At 57.8% G+C, this 15,183-nt stretch overlaps 1 protein-coding gene across 3 annotated transcripts; it reads left to right on the top strand.

Moving 5' to 3' along the window:
- Positions 1–996: 996 nt before the first annotated feature.
- IMPDH1 (inosine monophosphate dehydrogenase 1) lies at positions 997–13,218 on the top strand. 3 transcript variants are annotated; one of them, XM_068972552.1, is made up of 14 exons: positions 997–1,123; positions 3,291–3,339; positions 5,815–5,916; positions 6,061–6,120; positions 6,414–6,620; positions 6,771–6,858; positions 7,743–7,942; positions 8,576–8,666; positions 8,911–9,006; positions 10,058–10,201; positions 10,295–10,439; positions 10,992–11,135; positions 11,264–11,347; positions 12,592–13,218. In XM_068972552.1, exons 1-14 carry the CDS (start codon positions 1,026–1,028, stop codon positions 12,611–12,613), a joined length of 1,530 nt encoding a protein of 509 aa, XP_068828653.1. In that variant the 5' UTR covers positions 997–1,025; the 3' UTR covers positions 12,614–13,218. The 3 variants fall into 3 exon arrangements, with proteins under 3 accessions (XP_068828653.1, XP_068828654.1, XP_068828655.1); XM_068972554.1 differs by having other exon boundaries at positions 999–1,123; positions 6,061–6,135; XM_068972553.1 differs by lacking the exon at positions 6,061–6,120.
- The last annotated feature ends 1,965 nt before the right edge of the window (positions 13,219–15,183 follow it).

The following is a 15,183-nucleotide window of genomic DNA, read 5'->3' as shown; positions in this document are numbered from 1 at the left end:
GCAAACTTTGCTCTCTGGGGCTAAACCTCCCTGGTATCCACAGTACTTTCTGAGCTGAGGATGACACAGGATGTCAGGTTGAAGCATTAGATCAGGAACCAGGGGTAGTACCTGTCCCCAACCCCTCCTGAACTGTAGGTTTTGCATCTGTAAAGCAGGGGTGGGGGGAGGACGCCTAGTAATTGGCAATTAGTAGATTGTAGAGTAAATGTGATCATTTATGAAAAATGCCTTGTAGACAGCAGAGGGCTCCAAAGCCACCCAAAGGTCAGGAATTGTCATTGTTCAGATGCCTGACCCCTAGGAATGATGCCCGGTTGTGGGGAGCAGGGTGGGTGTGCACTGCCGAGAGGGTATACAACCTCAGACTCCAGTGTGTTGGGCAGCTGCCGGCCCAAACCAGTTCCTCAGGGCTCCGGGCCCTGATTCAAGTCTGAGCCTTAGTCCTGGGGAAGATAAACCGTGTGAGAGGTTACCCTGGGACTAGGCAGCAGGGCCCCGGGGAGACTCATGCCCGCAGGGTCGGTGGCCTAGGTGGCCCAGGATGCTGGCGCTGGCGGAGGCGCTGCGGGGAACCTAAGAGGCTGGACTTGGAGAGGCGGAGGGGGCGTGTCCCGACCTGGCTCCGCCCCCTCCTCCGATGAACACACACGCCCTCCGCCGCCCCGGTTCCCAGCGGCCGCTGTGCCACTGCGGACAGCCCTGGGCGTGCGCGCGGCGGCGGCGGCGGCTGGGCCGGGCTCCGCGGGGCTCTTTGTGCTGCTGGGGGCGGAGGCGGCGGGCTCCCGAGGGAGGGGCAGGAGGAGCAGGGGTGCGGGTGAGGGCGGCGCCCGGGGCCCGCCCCGCGGCTGCCGCAGCCCCCGCCCCCGGCCCGCCCAGCCCGCGGCGGCAGCGTGGCCGTGGTGCGGCGTCAGCAGCAGCAGCAGCAGCAGCAGCAGCAGCCTCGGCGGCGGCGGCGGCGGCAGCAGCAGCGGCGGGGCGGCCCGCGCGGGTGTTTATGTCGGGTCGCGGTGTCTCCTGGCAGCATGGCGGACTACCTGATCAGCGGCGGCACCGGTTACGTGCCCGAGGATGGGCTCACTGCGCAGCAGCTGTTCGCCAACGCCGACGGCCTCACTTACAAGTAAGCGCTGGGGGCCTCAGCCCCACCTGGGCGCGCACACGAACGCGCCGCGATCCTCCCAGGCCCCGGCCCTGCACGTGCGCCGCTCGCTTCTGGGTGACGCCCGCGTGCCCGGCCCGATTCGAGCCACTTGGGCAGCGGCGGGAGCGAGCGGGATTGGCGGGGGGTGGGGTGGGGGTGGGCGGGTGCGGGCAAGGCCGGGCCAGGGAAGGGAGGCGGCCCGCGCCGAGAGCAGACGGACGGACGTGGCACAGCGACATCGCGGCCCTTGGTGCCATGCCCCGTTCTGGCTAGATCCGGGTCCGGCCTGCCCCCTTCCTCTTTCCTCGGGGCATCTTGGCCGCATGAAGGGGGCATTGGGGGCGTGTGGGAACACGAGATGTGGTTCTGGAGACTTTTCCCAGACCTTGGTCCAGGACACTCTCACTCCCAGCGTCACTCTCAGCGTCCTGCTGAGGGCAGGAGTCGGGGCGGGGTGGGGGAGGGGGGGCCTGTTCAGGCAGCTGCTTGGGTGTTGCCCCCAGGAGATGCCCAGCTGGGCAGTTGAGATGGCTCTTTTTTTCCACCCTCCAGTCCAACCCACTTTCCACGTGTGCCCCTGCCTGCCTACAAGTTAGTTAGTACTGGTGTTCCTCACTTGGCCAGAGTATTCTTTGACCATCACCCACCCAAGCCCTCCCCACCCAGGATTTTTGAAGAAGACAAGACCATTTGCCTCTGGCTTAGTGTGTTTTTCCATGGGCCCTGGGCCAGTTGTCCTGCTGGCTGCAGGCCTGGCACTAGCTCTTCTCTTGGCTGCAGGACTGTGTCCATGCCAGGAAAGAGCATCAGGACCTGGGACCAGGGTGGGGTAGGGATGCTCTGAGCCAAGAGCATCCTTGTCCTGTCCCCTGCTAGCTCCTGCCTTTGCCTGTAAGCACTCCTGCCTGGCAGGCCGTTTCCAGTGATACCCAGTCACTCCTGAGGAGTGTCTCTTGCTTGTCTGCGTAGCTGAGATGTGGGCCAGGCAAGGGGTATGTGTGATACCTAGAAAATGCCAAGGGTCCCAGACTCCAGCATTTCTTCTTCTGCCTGTAAGTGAGCCACAGAGGCCTCTTCACTGTACAGAAGGGCTGCCAGGGGACAGGGGCAGTTAAGATTATTTCTTTGGTGGTCTTTGATGAAGTGGGATAGAGTATATATGATATATTTGTCAGTGGTGTCTCCCAGGAACATTTCCCAGGGAGTCGTTCTACACCCTGGGGCAAATTAAAGACCCCACCCGTCCCTTCCACCCTGTAGCTTTTCCTTCCGGCCCTGGGGTGCCTGCTGCTTTCCTTAGTCCGGTTGGGAGTGTCCCTGAACACCCTGAGACGTTTACTTTTGGGCATGTCTGTCAAGGCCCTGAGATTGCAGGCCTGTCAGGGCTCCTGGGCTGTGGCCCTGTGCTTTGCGGCACCTGGGTAGGCCTGTATCCCTCTTCTGGGGATTGCTGGGACCATGGCCCAGGTTAGTGTTGGCCACTGCCAGGCTTTGGCTGGGCCTCCTGTGTTGTGGTCCTAACTATAAGGCCCCTTCCTCTCGTTTCCCATCCAGGCCGTGTCCGTTGGTTGCTCCAGTCCAACTGGGCAGAGCATTAGGGATGCCTGCTCTGTTGGCATGCACCCCGTGCTCAGCCCCCTGGGGTCCCTTGGTGCCATTCTGAGCCCTGTGTGACTCAGCAGCCCCAGCACTGGGCTGAGCAGCTTGCCCTGTGCTGTGTGGTGTTCCTGCTGGGTGGCGCTCCTACACTGTTCTCAGGTGCATTCCGTGTTTATTTATCATCTCCTCACCTCCAAGACTGAGAAGTTTTCAAGGGCAGAGCCTGTATCCGCTGTGTGCAGCCTTGTGGGAACATCTGGGTCCCTTGATGAACTCTGAGCCCTCAAGGCAGTGGGTGTTTGGGGCCAGCTGCCCTGGTGGTGCCCCAGGACCGCAGAGTTTGTGCCACATTTGACTCTAGCTCTCTGGGCTGAGGTTGACAAGATACTAACAGGGGGCACGAGGGTGTTTCAGTCCTGAACAGATCACAGGGTTCAGGTACTTGGCTCCTCTCCCTACCCACACACTGCTTCCCCTGGTGTGGCTGGCCCTGCCCCTTTCAGGAACCCCCTCCTCACCCAGGAATGCTCACTTCCTTTCTTCACAGCGACTTCCTGATTCTCCCAGGATTCATAGACTTCACAGCTGATGAAGTGGTGAGTAAAGGGCAGAGGGGCTGTGTGTGAGGTATAGTACACTGATCTCTGGCTCAGGGGTGTGGGAGAGAGATTTTTCTGGGGAAGGTGGTGGATGTAGCCATTTGTGTTGTGGGCAGTGGATTATGCCTGATGGGTTAAAGGCAGTGATGGGGATTTGTTGGGATCCTGAAAGGTGGATCTGGCCCGGGGCCTGCAGTGAAGTTCAGAAAGGCTCAGGGAGGGTGTGGGGTGGATGTAGGTGTGGCTGCTTTATTACTTACTGGATTTCTTCTGAAGTGCTAAGCAAAGATATCCTAGAAGCCAGTAAAATTATGGAAACTTTGGAAGAGGTGGACAGACTTGTTTGTGGATCCATGACTTAGAAGAACTGGTGAGAGGATCTGAAGAAGTTAGATTGTGGTCTAATACAAGGAAACAGTGCTTCTCTTAACCAGGGGGCTTAGGAATAAACCGAGTGGATGACCAATATCCTTTATACTATTAACATATGACAACCCAAGTTTCCCTGGTGGCGCAGTGTTTGAGAATCTGCACGCTAATGCAGGAGACACAGGTTTGATTACTGGTCCGGGAAGATTCCATACGCCTCAGAGCAACTGAACCCGTGCACCACAACTACTGAACCAGCGAACCACGACTACGTAGCCTGCACACCTAAAGCCTGTGCTCTGCAACAAGAAAAGCTGAAATGAGAAGCCCTCCCACCACAACGCAGAGTAGCCCCTGCTCCCCACAGCTAGAGAAAGCCCATGTGTAGCAAGGACCCAGCACAGCCAAAAAAAGTTTTTTTTAATAATAAAATTTTAAAAATATGCAACAACATTATAGGAGGCTAAATGCTAATGGGTGTTAGTCCTTTCATGGAAAAGTTATCCTATGATGAATTAGTGTGCATTTTAAAAAAAGTTTTTCTGTTGCTGTCATCATTAATATTTATTCAGGTTTGATTCTTATGGAACGCCAGAGGGCCTGAATGTGTCCAGATCTTTTATATGTTGGGGAAGCTCACATCCAGCTTGTGTGGTCAGTGCTGACCCAGACAGATTGTTAAGGGGACATTAGGACTATTCTGGATATTCCCTTTGTGATAGCAACCTGGAAGCCTTCTTGGTTTGGCTGTTCAGTTTCACAAAGTGAAAGTGAGCAGCCTGGCCTTGTGCTGGTGCTTCCCTGGTGGCTGAAATGGTAAGGAATCTGCCTGCAATGCAGAAGTCCTAGGTCTGATCCCTGAGTCGGGAAGATTCCCTGGAGAAGGGAATGGCAACCCCCTGCAGTACTCTTACCTAGAGAATCCCTATGGACAGAGGGTCCCGGTGGGCTACAGTCCATGGGGTCACAAAGAGTTGGACACAGCTGAGCGACTAACACTTGACTTTGTCCCAGATCCTGGGCAGAGTGCAAGGAAGAGAGGGATGGAACAAGCCCACTGGCCATCAAGGGTCTCCTTCCTTTGGTCTATGTCAGGAGGCTGTGGCTCTTCTGCGCTAGGATAAGCAAGGAGAAGGGGGAGTTTTCTAGACTGCAGGGCCGAGGTTCTCGGTCCGGCTCTGGCAACAGACTGTTGGGGTCCTTGAGTCTCCAGAAAGTTACGTAGCAAAGTCTGTGTCTGGGGGTTTGGGGGGCTAGGATCCACAGCTGTTAGCCTGAATCTCGGAGGCGTCTGCGGTCCAGCCTTATCTACTGCTCACAGGCAGAGACTTCCTGAATACCCTGCCATCTTGACCTCTCCTCTGAGCTATGGACAGGCAGTCACCTTCTCCCCAGATGGGTGGCCTAATAGACTCCTTCCCATGCCTCCATCTCACCAGGCCCCAGAATCTCCCACCTGGACCTGTCAGCAGTCTCCCTAGTGGTCTCTCTGTCTAGACCTTGTCACCCTAATCCCGTCTTCACATTGGAGCCTGAACCACCTCTTTAAAACATAAATCAGATCATGTCTTTCTTCTGCTTGTGGTCCTCCAGTGGCTTCTCGTCACAAAATCGAATCCAAGCTCCTCTCCAAGGCTTTCAAGGCTATACATCCTTGCCCCCCTCCCCTCCCCGTCTCTCTCCCTTCCCTCTACTCTGTTAGCTTTTTCTTTCTTAAATGCACCTCAGAGAGAACTGGAATCAGAGGCAGGGTCTCACACACAGTTCCCTCAGCCTGGAAAAACAGACTCCTGGACTTTTACTTGTCTAGTCAGCCCCTCAAGAAAGAGGTTTTATCAACCACCACATTCTTCCTCCAGTGGTCACTCTGCCTCTTGCTTTTCTTTGGAGACTTCATCCCAACCGGAATCATCTTGGATACGTCTTGTGTGTGTCATTTTTCTTTCCAAGTAGAATGTAAGCCCCAGAGGAGGTAGCAGAGGCCTCATTCGCTTTGCTCACTGCTGTATCCCCAGGGTCGGTGCCAGGCACACGCAGGAGCTCAGTAAGTGTTTGTTGAATGAATGATAAAACTTCTCACATAGACCACATCTCCACCCTCAGGACCTGACTTCAGCCCTGACTCGAAAGATCACACTAAAGACGCCACTCATCTCATCCCCCATGGACACTGTGACAGAGGCTGACATGGCCATCGCGATGGCTGTGAGTTGGGCACGGGGGTGGGGACCCCAGGGCCGGGAGGACTGAGCAGGGTGGGCTGAACGTCAGGAGGAATTGGAATCAGAGGTGGGATTGGCAGAGTGAGGACGACTGGCTGACTTTAGCTGTACTTCCCTTCTACCCCAGCTGATGGGCGGTATCGGTTTCATTCACCACAACTGCACTCCAGAGTTCCAGGCCAATGAAGTGCGGAAGGTCAAGGCAAGTACTAGGTCCGCTCCCATGTGAAGATGCCCTCTGGTGGTCCCCTGCCTCACAGACCCTCGCCCCTCCCCAAACCCCCATTGCCAGCTCTGTGGGTCCTTGCGCTCCCTGGCTGATTCCTGTGGGGTCTTGTCTGCCCTTCCAGTGAGGGCACAGGGCTCAGCCTTTATTTTCCCGCTGGCTTCTTGCCCCAGTACATTCTGTCCCCTGTGGCCAGACTGTACACCATCTCCAGCTTTCTTCCAGCCTTTTCCTTCCCCTGTCTCTGCCCTCAGAAGTTTGAACAGGGCTTCATCACAGACCCGGTGGTGCTAAGCCCCTCGAACACTGTGGGCGACGTGCTGGAGGCCAAGATCCGGCATGGCTTCTCAGGCATCCCCATCACTGAGACAGGCACCATGGGCAGCAAACTGGTGGGCATCGTCACCTCCCGAGACATTGACTTCCTTGCCGAGAAGGACCACACCACCCTTCTCAGTGAGGTACCTGCAGGGCAGGGGGGGCATGGCTGGGGCAGAGAGGACCCCAGCTCCGGGGCCTCAGGCTGGTGCCTGTGACCAGGGACCAGAGGGAGGCCTGGCTCCCTTCTCTCTCACCTGCCAACCTGCAGGCAAATGTTCCTGGCCCCACAGGTGATGACCCCGCGGAATGAGCTGGTGGTGGCTCCAGCGGGTGTGACATTGAAAGAGGCAAATGAGATTCTGCAGCGCAGCAAGAAAGGTACAAGGGAGCAGGTGGAAAATGCACCCCCACCCTCCTCCCATCAGAGCCCCCTTTTGCTTCACAGCTTTGCAAGTTGTCCTTGCAACTGGGCTGGGCCTCGGGGAAGGTCTGAATAACCTCAGACTGGAGCATGATTCCCGAGGTCTCTTTCCTGGCTTAGGAAATCCCATCCCTTATTTGGCGTCTTCACAGTATGTTTCTCACAACAGCTTGTTCTGTGAAACGCTCATCATGAAGAAAGGGCACCGTGGTCCTAGAAAGTTGGAAAATGCATCTGTGTCCCCATTTTGCATAAGGAATGGTTCATTACTTTATCAAGGGCTCTGAGAAGTCCTGCAGTTAAATTCATTTGCCAGTGGGGGCAGTTGACATAGTATTCATTCAGTTCAGTTCAGTCGCTCAGTCGTGTCCGACTCTTTGCGACCCCATGAATTGCAGCACGCCAGGCCTCCCTTAGGTCCCTACGGGAGCCACTGGGAAATGCCCCCGTGGCCCAGGCTGGATCGTCCTCAGGGGTAGCAGTGGACAGGACACGTGTTCCCCCCTGCAGGAGAGCCTCACGTTTGTGCCCTGGCTAGGAGGTTTCGACCACTGTGGCCTGTGGCCCAGCAGGTGAAGTGCTGCCAGTGCGCAGGGGCTGCCCACGGAGTCCAGCCTAGCCACAGGGCAGGAAGAGCTCCAGGAACCGGGTTTCTTTGCTTCCTGTTCCTTGGGCAGAGGGCCAGGTCCCTCGGAGCACTTCCTGGGTGGGTGCTATCACCTAGTGGTGGCTTTGGGTACTGCAGGGGAATCTCTGGCCTGGTTTATTTTCATCCTCATTACCCATCCTACCCGACCTCCAGAAGCCTGTTTCTCCATCTCACTCCTGCGTTCCTTGTCAGGGAAGCTGCCCATTGTCAATGATCGAGACGAGTTAGTGGCCATCATTGCCCGCACTGACCTGAAGAAGAACCGGGACTACCCCCTGGCTTCCAAGGATTCCCACAAGCAGCTGCTGTGCGGGGCGGCTGTGGGCACCCGTGAGGATGACAAATACCGCCTGGACCTGCTCACCCAGGCGGGCGCCGATGTCATAGTGCTGGTAGGGGCACTGCCCTGGAGAAGGGGCGGTTCAGTGGAGTCTGCGCTTAGGAAGACCCAGCTTCACCTCTAATTAAGCCCAGTGTCAGAACTGGGAGGGTCACTGGGACTCTGACAGCTTAGAACAAACTGAGGAGCCTCTGGGGGCACTCTGCACTTACATAACATGACCCTGATGTTTACCGCACTCATTGAGTGCGATGGCTCACCAGGTGCCTCACTGAGAACTTTATGTAGGTGAACTCAGTTAATCCTCATAGATGTACAGTCACCAAGCCCATTTGTTAGGTGGGAAAACTGAGGTTCAAGAGATTAAGTAATTTAGTTAGTGAGTTGGTGGGAACAGAATATGACCCCAGGTGCCATCTCTTTGCTGTGAGGACCGGTCCATATTGTGGGTATGAGGGGGCTTTGTCTTCCCTGCAACTATCCATGAGTGATGCTTACCCTTTGTGGGGGAGGCAAGCCCCTTTGAGAATCTGCTGAGAATTGTCTAGTGACTGCCCAGAAAAAGACAGAGACGCATTCTCATAGGGCTTTCATCGGTTTGTCCACTCAAAACCCCCCAAACTCCCCTCCCTCAGTGAGGGCCCTCAGCCTCCACCCCTCAACTTTCCTGGTCCCCTTCCCACAGGACTCATCCCAAGGGAACTCTGTGTATCAGATTGCCATGGTACACTACATTAAGCAGAAGTACCCCCACCTCCAGGTGATTGGGGGGAATGGTGAGTGCAGGGTCCCTGCTCACATCCTGGCCCTCGCCCCCCACTGTGTAACCTCTCCGTGTCACTTGGCATCCCCTGGTGGTGGCGTTGCTCCTGGTATGGGAGGCCGGGGGCTGCAGGAATGGGCTTTGGTCACAGTAGGTGTGGGGGGTGGGTATGGACTGGGGTCCCAGGATGCCCTTGGGCAGGGCAGGGGCAACCCATCCTGACACTCTTCCTCCCCTCCGACTGCCCCTCTCCCCAGTGGTGACAGCCGCTCAGGCCAAGAACCTGATTGACGCTGGTGTGGACGGGCTGCGTGTGGGCATGGGCTGCGGCTCCATCTGCATCACCCAGGAAGGTGAGTGTCAGGAGGAGTGTGAGTGGCTGCACTTCGAACGCCCTCTGGCCTTTATCAGGCCCCAGGGCCTCACTCTCCTGCCATGAGAGTGTGCAGAGTGCTCGCTCAGCCAGGCCTCTTCTTGGGGTTCAAGAGTGACCCAGGCTCAGACTGACTGTTTAGCCCACTGACTTGCGGGGAGACAGGTATCTGAGGAGGTGACTGTAAGTTTTTGTTGTGCATCAGTCTGCTTCTCAGATTCTGGTCTGGGAAGCCCAATTGGTGGGCCCAGGACTGAGGTATTTGGTCCCTCTAGTGAGGGTGATGTCTCCCAAATGCTGCACAACCTGTTTGGTCTTTAAGCCTCTGCTTTTAACTGTCTGGGCCTCCCTGGTGACTCAGATGGTAAAGAATCCGCCTGCAATGTGGGAGACCAGGGTTCAATACCAGTTTGGGAAGATCCCCTGAAGGAGGATGTGGCAACCCACTCCATTCCACCTCTGCATTAGCTGACCCCTGAGGTGAGATGTAGGCCTTTTCTATAAATTAAGAAATGTTGGTTGAGCACCTACTGTGCGTCAGGTATTGTTCTAAATCTTGGGGATGTAAAAAGAACAAAACAGAGGTATAGGCAGAGGAGACTTCTTTCCTCCTCTATCTAGCCTTGCATCCATTCCTTAGATAAGTGCCGGTTTCTTAGAATTCTCACTTAGAAATCAAATACTTAAGAGCCTTGGACAATGAAACTTAAAGAAATGCAAACCAATATCCCAAAGGAGGCTGTGAGTACCTAACCCTAGTAACAGTGAAGGGGAGCTAGTGTGTGGAGAGAGGCGAGGCTGAGGTCAGTACTGATGCAGCCGCTGGTGTCCCCATAGGGCTCTTGTAGGTGAGGAGGTCCAGGTTCCTGGAATGACATTTACCCTACTGCTGTTGTTATTTTTATTTGCCACGTGAACATCCAGAGCGGTCCTTTTCCCCAAGTGGAGGTAGGGCGCAAGGTGCGAGAGGCCTGTTCTTAGCCCCTGTTGCTGTTGACGCTGTTGACACCTGTCTTGTGTACCGTCCCCAGTGATGGCCTGTGGTCGGCCCCAGGGCACTGCCGTGTACAAGGTGGCTGAGTACGCCCGGCGCTTCGGGGTCCCAGTCATAGCTGACGGCGGCATCCAGACTGTGGGGCATGTGGTCAAGGCGCTGGCCCTCGGAGCCTCCACAGGTGAGGGGTCGGGTCCGCTGGGGATGGGGCAGGCTGGCAAGGGGTGGTCGGAGGGCCCGGGGGCTAGAGACCCTGACCCCCCGACCGCTGCAGTGATGATGGGCTCCCTGCTCGCGGCCACCACGGAGGCCCCCGGCGAATACTTCTTCTCGGATGGTGTGAGGCTCAAGAAGTACCGCGGCATGGGCTCGCTGGACGCCATGGAGAAGAGCAGCAGCAGCCAGAAACGCTACTTCAGGTGCCTGCCCACCCCACCTCTCCCCCGGCCTTGGCCCAGCACATTGGCCCCCAGGCCTTCAGGTCTGCACGGACCCTCTGACTTCCCACAGTGGCACCCAGCCTCCATATTACAGCTCTGGAAGCCGAGGCACAGGGCAACAAGTCGCAGGCCCAAGACAGTGCCGGGGCCCCCTGACTAGGAACCCACACTTATTTATGCTATAGCACAGAGAGTAACAGCTTTAGGGGTCATTCTGGGGCTTCCCAGGGGGCGTTGGTGGTAAAGAACATGCCTGCCAATGCAGGAGACATAAGCAACACAGGTTCGATCCCTGGGTTGGGAAGATCCCCTGCAGTAGGGCATGGCAACCCACTCCAGCATTCTTGCCTGGAGAATCCCATGAACAGAGGAGCCTGGAGGGCTACAGTCCATGGGGTTGCAGAGCCGGACACAACTGAAGGACTGAGCATGCCTGCTGGCTAGTAGCCCTTCTGCCAGCACCCTCGAGAGGTGGAGTGGGGTCCCCTGAGCCCTGGGCAGTGGGGCTCAGGCTTCCCGCCCTCCATGCAGCGAGGGAGACAAGGTGAAGATCGCGCAGGGTGTCTCGGGCTCCATCCAGGACAAAGGCTCCATTCAGAAGTTCGTGCCCTACCTCATAGCGGGCATCCAGCACGGCTGCCAGGACATCGGGGCCCGGAGCCTGTCTGTCCTGCGGTGAGTGTGGTGACTCGAGGGCCGCAGGTGGGAGGCGAGTGGGAGGCTCCTGGCACCCCCCTCGCTTCCTTTCTCTGTCTCTCCTCCCTGCTTACTGCCCCTGACTGGCGCCATCTCCCTGCTGGCAGGTCCATGATGTACTCAGGAGAGCTCAAGTTTGAGAAGCGGACCATGTCGGCCCAGATCGAGGGCGGCGTCCACGGCCTGCACTCGTAAGTGCGGCGGCCTCCCGGCCCTGGCTGGCTGGCCCTGGGTCCGGCAGGCGGGGCCGTGGTTCAGAGGCTGAGCCGAGGTTTCAGGGATGGAGGCTGTGGCAGGGTGACCCCAGCACCCTCTCCTTCAGGGCCTGGCCCGCCCTTTAGCTCCCCAATGCAGGCAGGCCCTCCCCTCCCCTCGGGTGTCTCACCCCCCGACCCCGAGCTGGGCACGGGAGACGTGACCACTTGTTCCTCCCAGCTTCCTAGCCCTTGCTTGCTCAGAAGCTTGGTGGCTGGTCGCAGGGCTAGCGGTGCTGGGCTCTCGCTGGTGGTGGCACCAAGCAGGCCGGTGGAGGCTGGGGGCACAAGCCCTTGGTAGGGAGAAGGGCAGAGAGACCAACGCCAGTGCTGGGGCAACCATGGGAGGGGGTAGCACTAGTTGGCAGCAGTAGTTGCAGGCATGCAGCCCCACCCTGATCGAGAGGGCCTGTCCCCCCAGGCAGAGGCGGGCATCTAACCTGTGTCTCTTTCTGCCCCATCCTCCCATAGCTATACCTTTCTGCCGTGTAAGTAACTGCGCTGCCCGGGGCCAAGCGTAGAGTAGAGCAGGGGGCAGTCTGGGTGGGGCCTGGGCTGGGGTGGGGGGCGTTGGGCTGGGGGGGGAGCTGGGGTGTCATCATGGGACTTGGACCGTAAGACTAGCATCGTGGTGGGGGCAGCTGGCCTTGGCCTCCCCTGCAGGGGAAATGTCCCCTCCTGGGGTGCAGAGAGGCGTCCCTGACCACAGGCCTGAGGCTGTCCTGTCTGGGACTGGACCCAGTGACCACAGGGGGCTCAGGCCACTGCACCTGCAGGGGTGGGTGGAGATGTGAGCAGCAGAACCCCGGCTTGGCCTGACCTCTTCCTGTGAGGATGGGCTGTGCTGTCCTTAGCCGCCTCCACCCCGGCCCTGAGGACAGACTTTCCACCAGCTGCGGCCCGAGGAGCATGGCTGTCTCTGGGCCTGGCCTGCCTCTTCCGGGAGCCTTGGCCTGAAGTGGATGAACAGAGGCACTGGGCTTGCTTCCTGTCCCTTCCCACCCCCTCCCCTACCCCCAACCGTGGCTGAGGGGCAGGGGCTTCAGCAGCAGCTCACTGCCTCCCCTGAGTCTGGGGGCCACCTGGCAGCCCAGGGCCAGCCTGGGCAAGGGGCTCTGGGAAGGCGGGGCCCACTTCCAGCACGCCCACTCTGGGTTTTCACTCTGCCTTTGTGCCCACAGTTACGAGAAGCGGCTGTACTGAGGACGGTGCCGGCGGCCGAGTTAGTGGAGGAGGCATGCCCCAGGGCCCCGCTTTGGGCGCAGCCTCCCTCCGTAACTGAGCAGTCCACAGACTTGCACTGCTGGTTCCCCAGCTCCTTTTCCAGGGAGAGAGGCAGGGGTGGGCCCTGAGTGTCCACGGCCCTTCCTTGGGCCTCCCCCGCCCCCCACTTCCCCCCCAGCCCCATCCACCCCCGCAGAGTCAGGACTGCTCCCGGGCTAGCTTGCCCTGGGAGTCCTCCCAGGTTCCCTGTTCTTCAGCGCCCCCTGAGCCCAGCCAGCCTGGACTCTCAGGCCCTGCGCCTGCCTCAGGTCTTTCTCGCTGCAGCCTGCTCCAGCCCGGCTCCCACCCCTGGGATCAGTGGCCCCTCCTGGCTTCTCCCGTAGGGCACCCCCCCACCCCAAAAATGGTGCTCTCCTGGCCTGCCTCCGGCCCCTTCCCAGGCTGCTGCGCCCTCAGCCGTGGGACACTACTGGGCTCCTGACCTAGGCTGGAGGGAGGTCTCTACCCCCTACCCCTTGCTGGGACTCCCCAGCCCTGCTCCTCAGGCTGCCCGTCCCTGGCCCTGGGGAGGAGGCTGCCCACCATTCCTGACTGGCCCCCATCCCCGGGTGTACCGTCCCTGCCCTCTCTTCTCAGCTGCAGTCGAAGGCTTTAACTTTGCACACTTTGGGGGCCACAGTTGCGTCATTGTATGTTAAAATAATCTGAATAAATCAAGAGGTTTCAGCGCCTCTGCCGTCTCGTCTCCATCCCCTGTCCACGGAACTGCCGGCGCCATCCCAGTGGGAAGCCAGAGCCCAGAGTGCCATCAGAGCTGGGCTGCGGGGGCCGCCAGGCCGAGCCTCCCCAGGAATGTGGTGAGGGTGCTGCTGTACTCCAGGGGGTGCTGGCGCAGGTAGGCCGCATGGCACGAGGTCTTCCAGGCCTGCACCCATACTGGCATGCCCAGCTGCTGCCAGGTGGCCAGCAGCTCCTGCAGGCGGGCACTGTCGCAGAGGGGATCGTCCAGGCTATAGAAGACAAGCGTCGGGGGCCTGACGGGTGGCTGCCGGAACGCGCCCACCGCAGCCTCGTAATGCCGGATGGTGCAGCTGGGACACAGGTGGAAGTAGAACGTGGCTGTGGCCCTGACCACTGGGCCCAGGGCCTGCAGCTTCATCAGCTGAGACACACCTGTGGGTTCCAGGAGGAGGGGGTCAGCGCCTGTTGTCATATGTGGCTCAGGCCCTGCCTCCTGGGAGCGGGGGGCACTGACACACGGACTGCTGAGGATCCCTAGAGCTGGGGGTCCTGGGACACAAACATTGCCTTCTCTGCCCTTGTTGTAGTTGGTCAGTGGGCACCCAGCTGTCCCGCCTGGTACACACACCATTCTGGGCAGAGGCAAGGAAGGTGGCCTGGGAATGCTCTAGTGACAGGACGGAACAGAGGGCAGAAGGCCCTAGTTGTGAGTAGTGGAAAGCTGGAAACAGCCCCATGACTGCCAGGGAGGGGTGGCCTCAGCCCACACTTGGCCTGCTGGTCCCTGCCTTCTCCCAGGCCATTCCTAAAAGAGCCATGTGGTCAGGACCCAGCCTCTCTCTCTGGTATTTTCCAGCTTTGTGACATCTTCAGGGATGAAAAGGAAAGATCTAGGTGGTAAGACAGTTGGATGGGTTCAGAATTGGTTCAACAACTGCTCCTGGAGTTGGAAAGTGACTGGGTCATTGCGAGTCTCCTGAGGCCTTATGCCCTGGAATCTGTGGCCTTGGAGAGCACCTTGGAGTCTGAGGTGACCTGATTGGGTGGGAGAAGGAAATCCAGATACCCAGGGATGGTAAAAGATAAGAGGGGATGGACCAGAACAAGGCTGTTTCACAGTTTGTCTTGCACATTGCTTTACAAAAACCATACAGGAAGCAGTTTGACCAGCAATTGAAAAGATCTAAGGGTTTTTAGAGAAATGCCAAGTCACTCTGCATCAAGGGTGAATTCTCCTTTTGAGCTAGACCTAACTGGTCAATTAGAACTGACCCATGGGATGGTTTTTTTGATTGTTGTTTAGTCATTAATTGAAAGTGTTAGTCGCTCAGTCCTGTCCAACTCTTTGTGATCCTACGGACTGTAGCCCACCAGGCTCCTCTGTCCATGGAATTCTCCAGGCAAGAATACTGCGGTGGGTAGCCAATCCCTTACTCCAGGGGATCTTCCCAACCCAGGGATCAGACCCAAGTATTCCACATTATAGGCAGATTCTTTACTAAATTGTGTCCAGCTCTTTTGTGAGCGGTTACTTTGTTACTTGAGGTATGTTAGTTTGGTCCTTCTAGAGGAAGTTAGAGCACAGTGGTCCTGAAACTATGGCATATAACAGAAACCACCTAGATCTAGGACCTAGAGGCCCAGGCTCATGGAAGTAGGATTCAGCACCAGGCGATTCTGATACTCACCAAAGTTTCAGAATCACTGTTTTAGAGGAAACCCGTGCACCCAGTCACAGTTGGCTCTTGAACACTGCAGGTTTAGAGGTGCTGACCCCCCATGCGTTTGAAAATCAGAGGTAACTTTAT

This window comes from Capricornis sumatraensis, chromosome 5 (assembly GCF_032405125.1).
Source record: "Capricornis sumatraensis isolate serow.1 chromosome 5, serow.2, whole genome shotgun sequence".
NCBI lineage: Eukaryota > Metazoa > Chordata > Mammalia > Artiodactyla > Bovidae > Capricornis > Capricornis sumatraensis.
The sequence above is the reverse complement of the archived record's forward strand: the minus strand, read 5'-3'. Positions and strand labels throughout refer to the sequence as shown.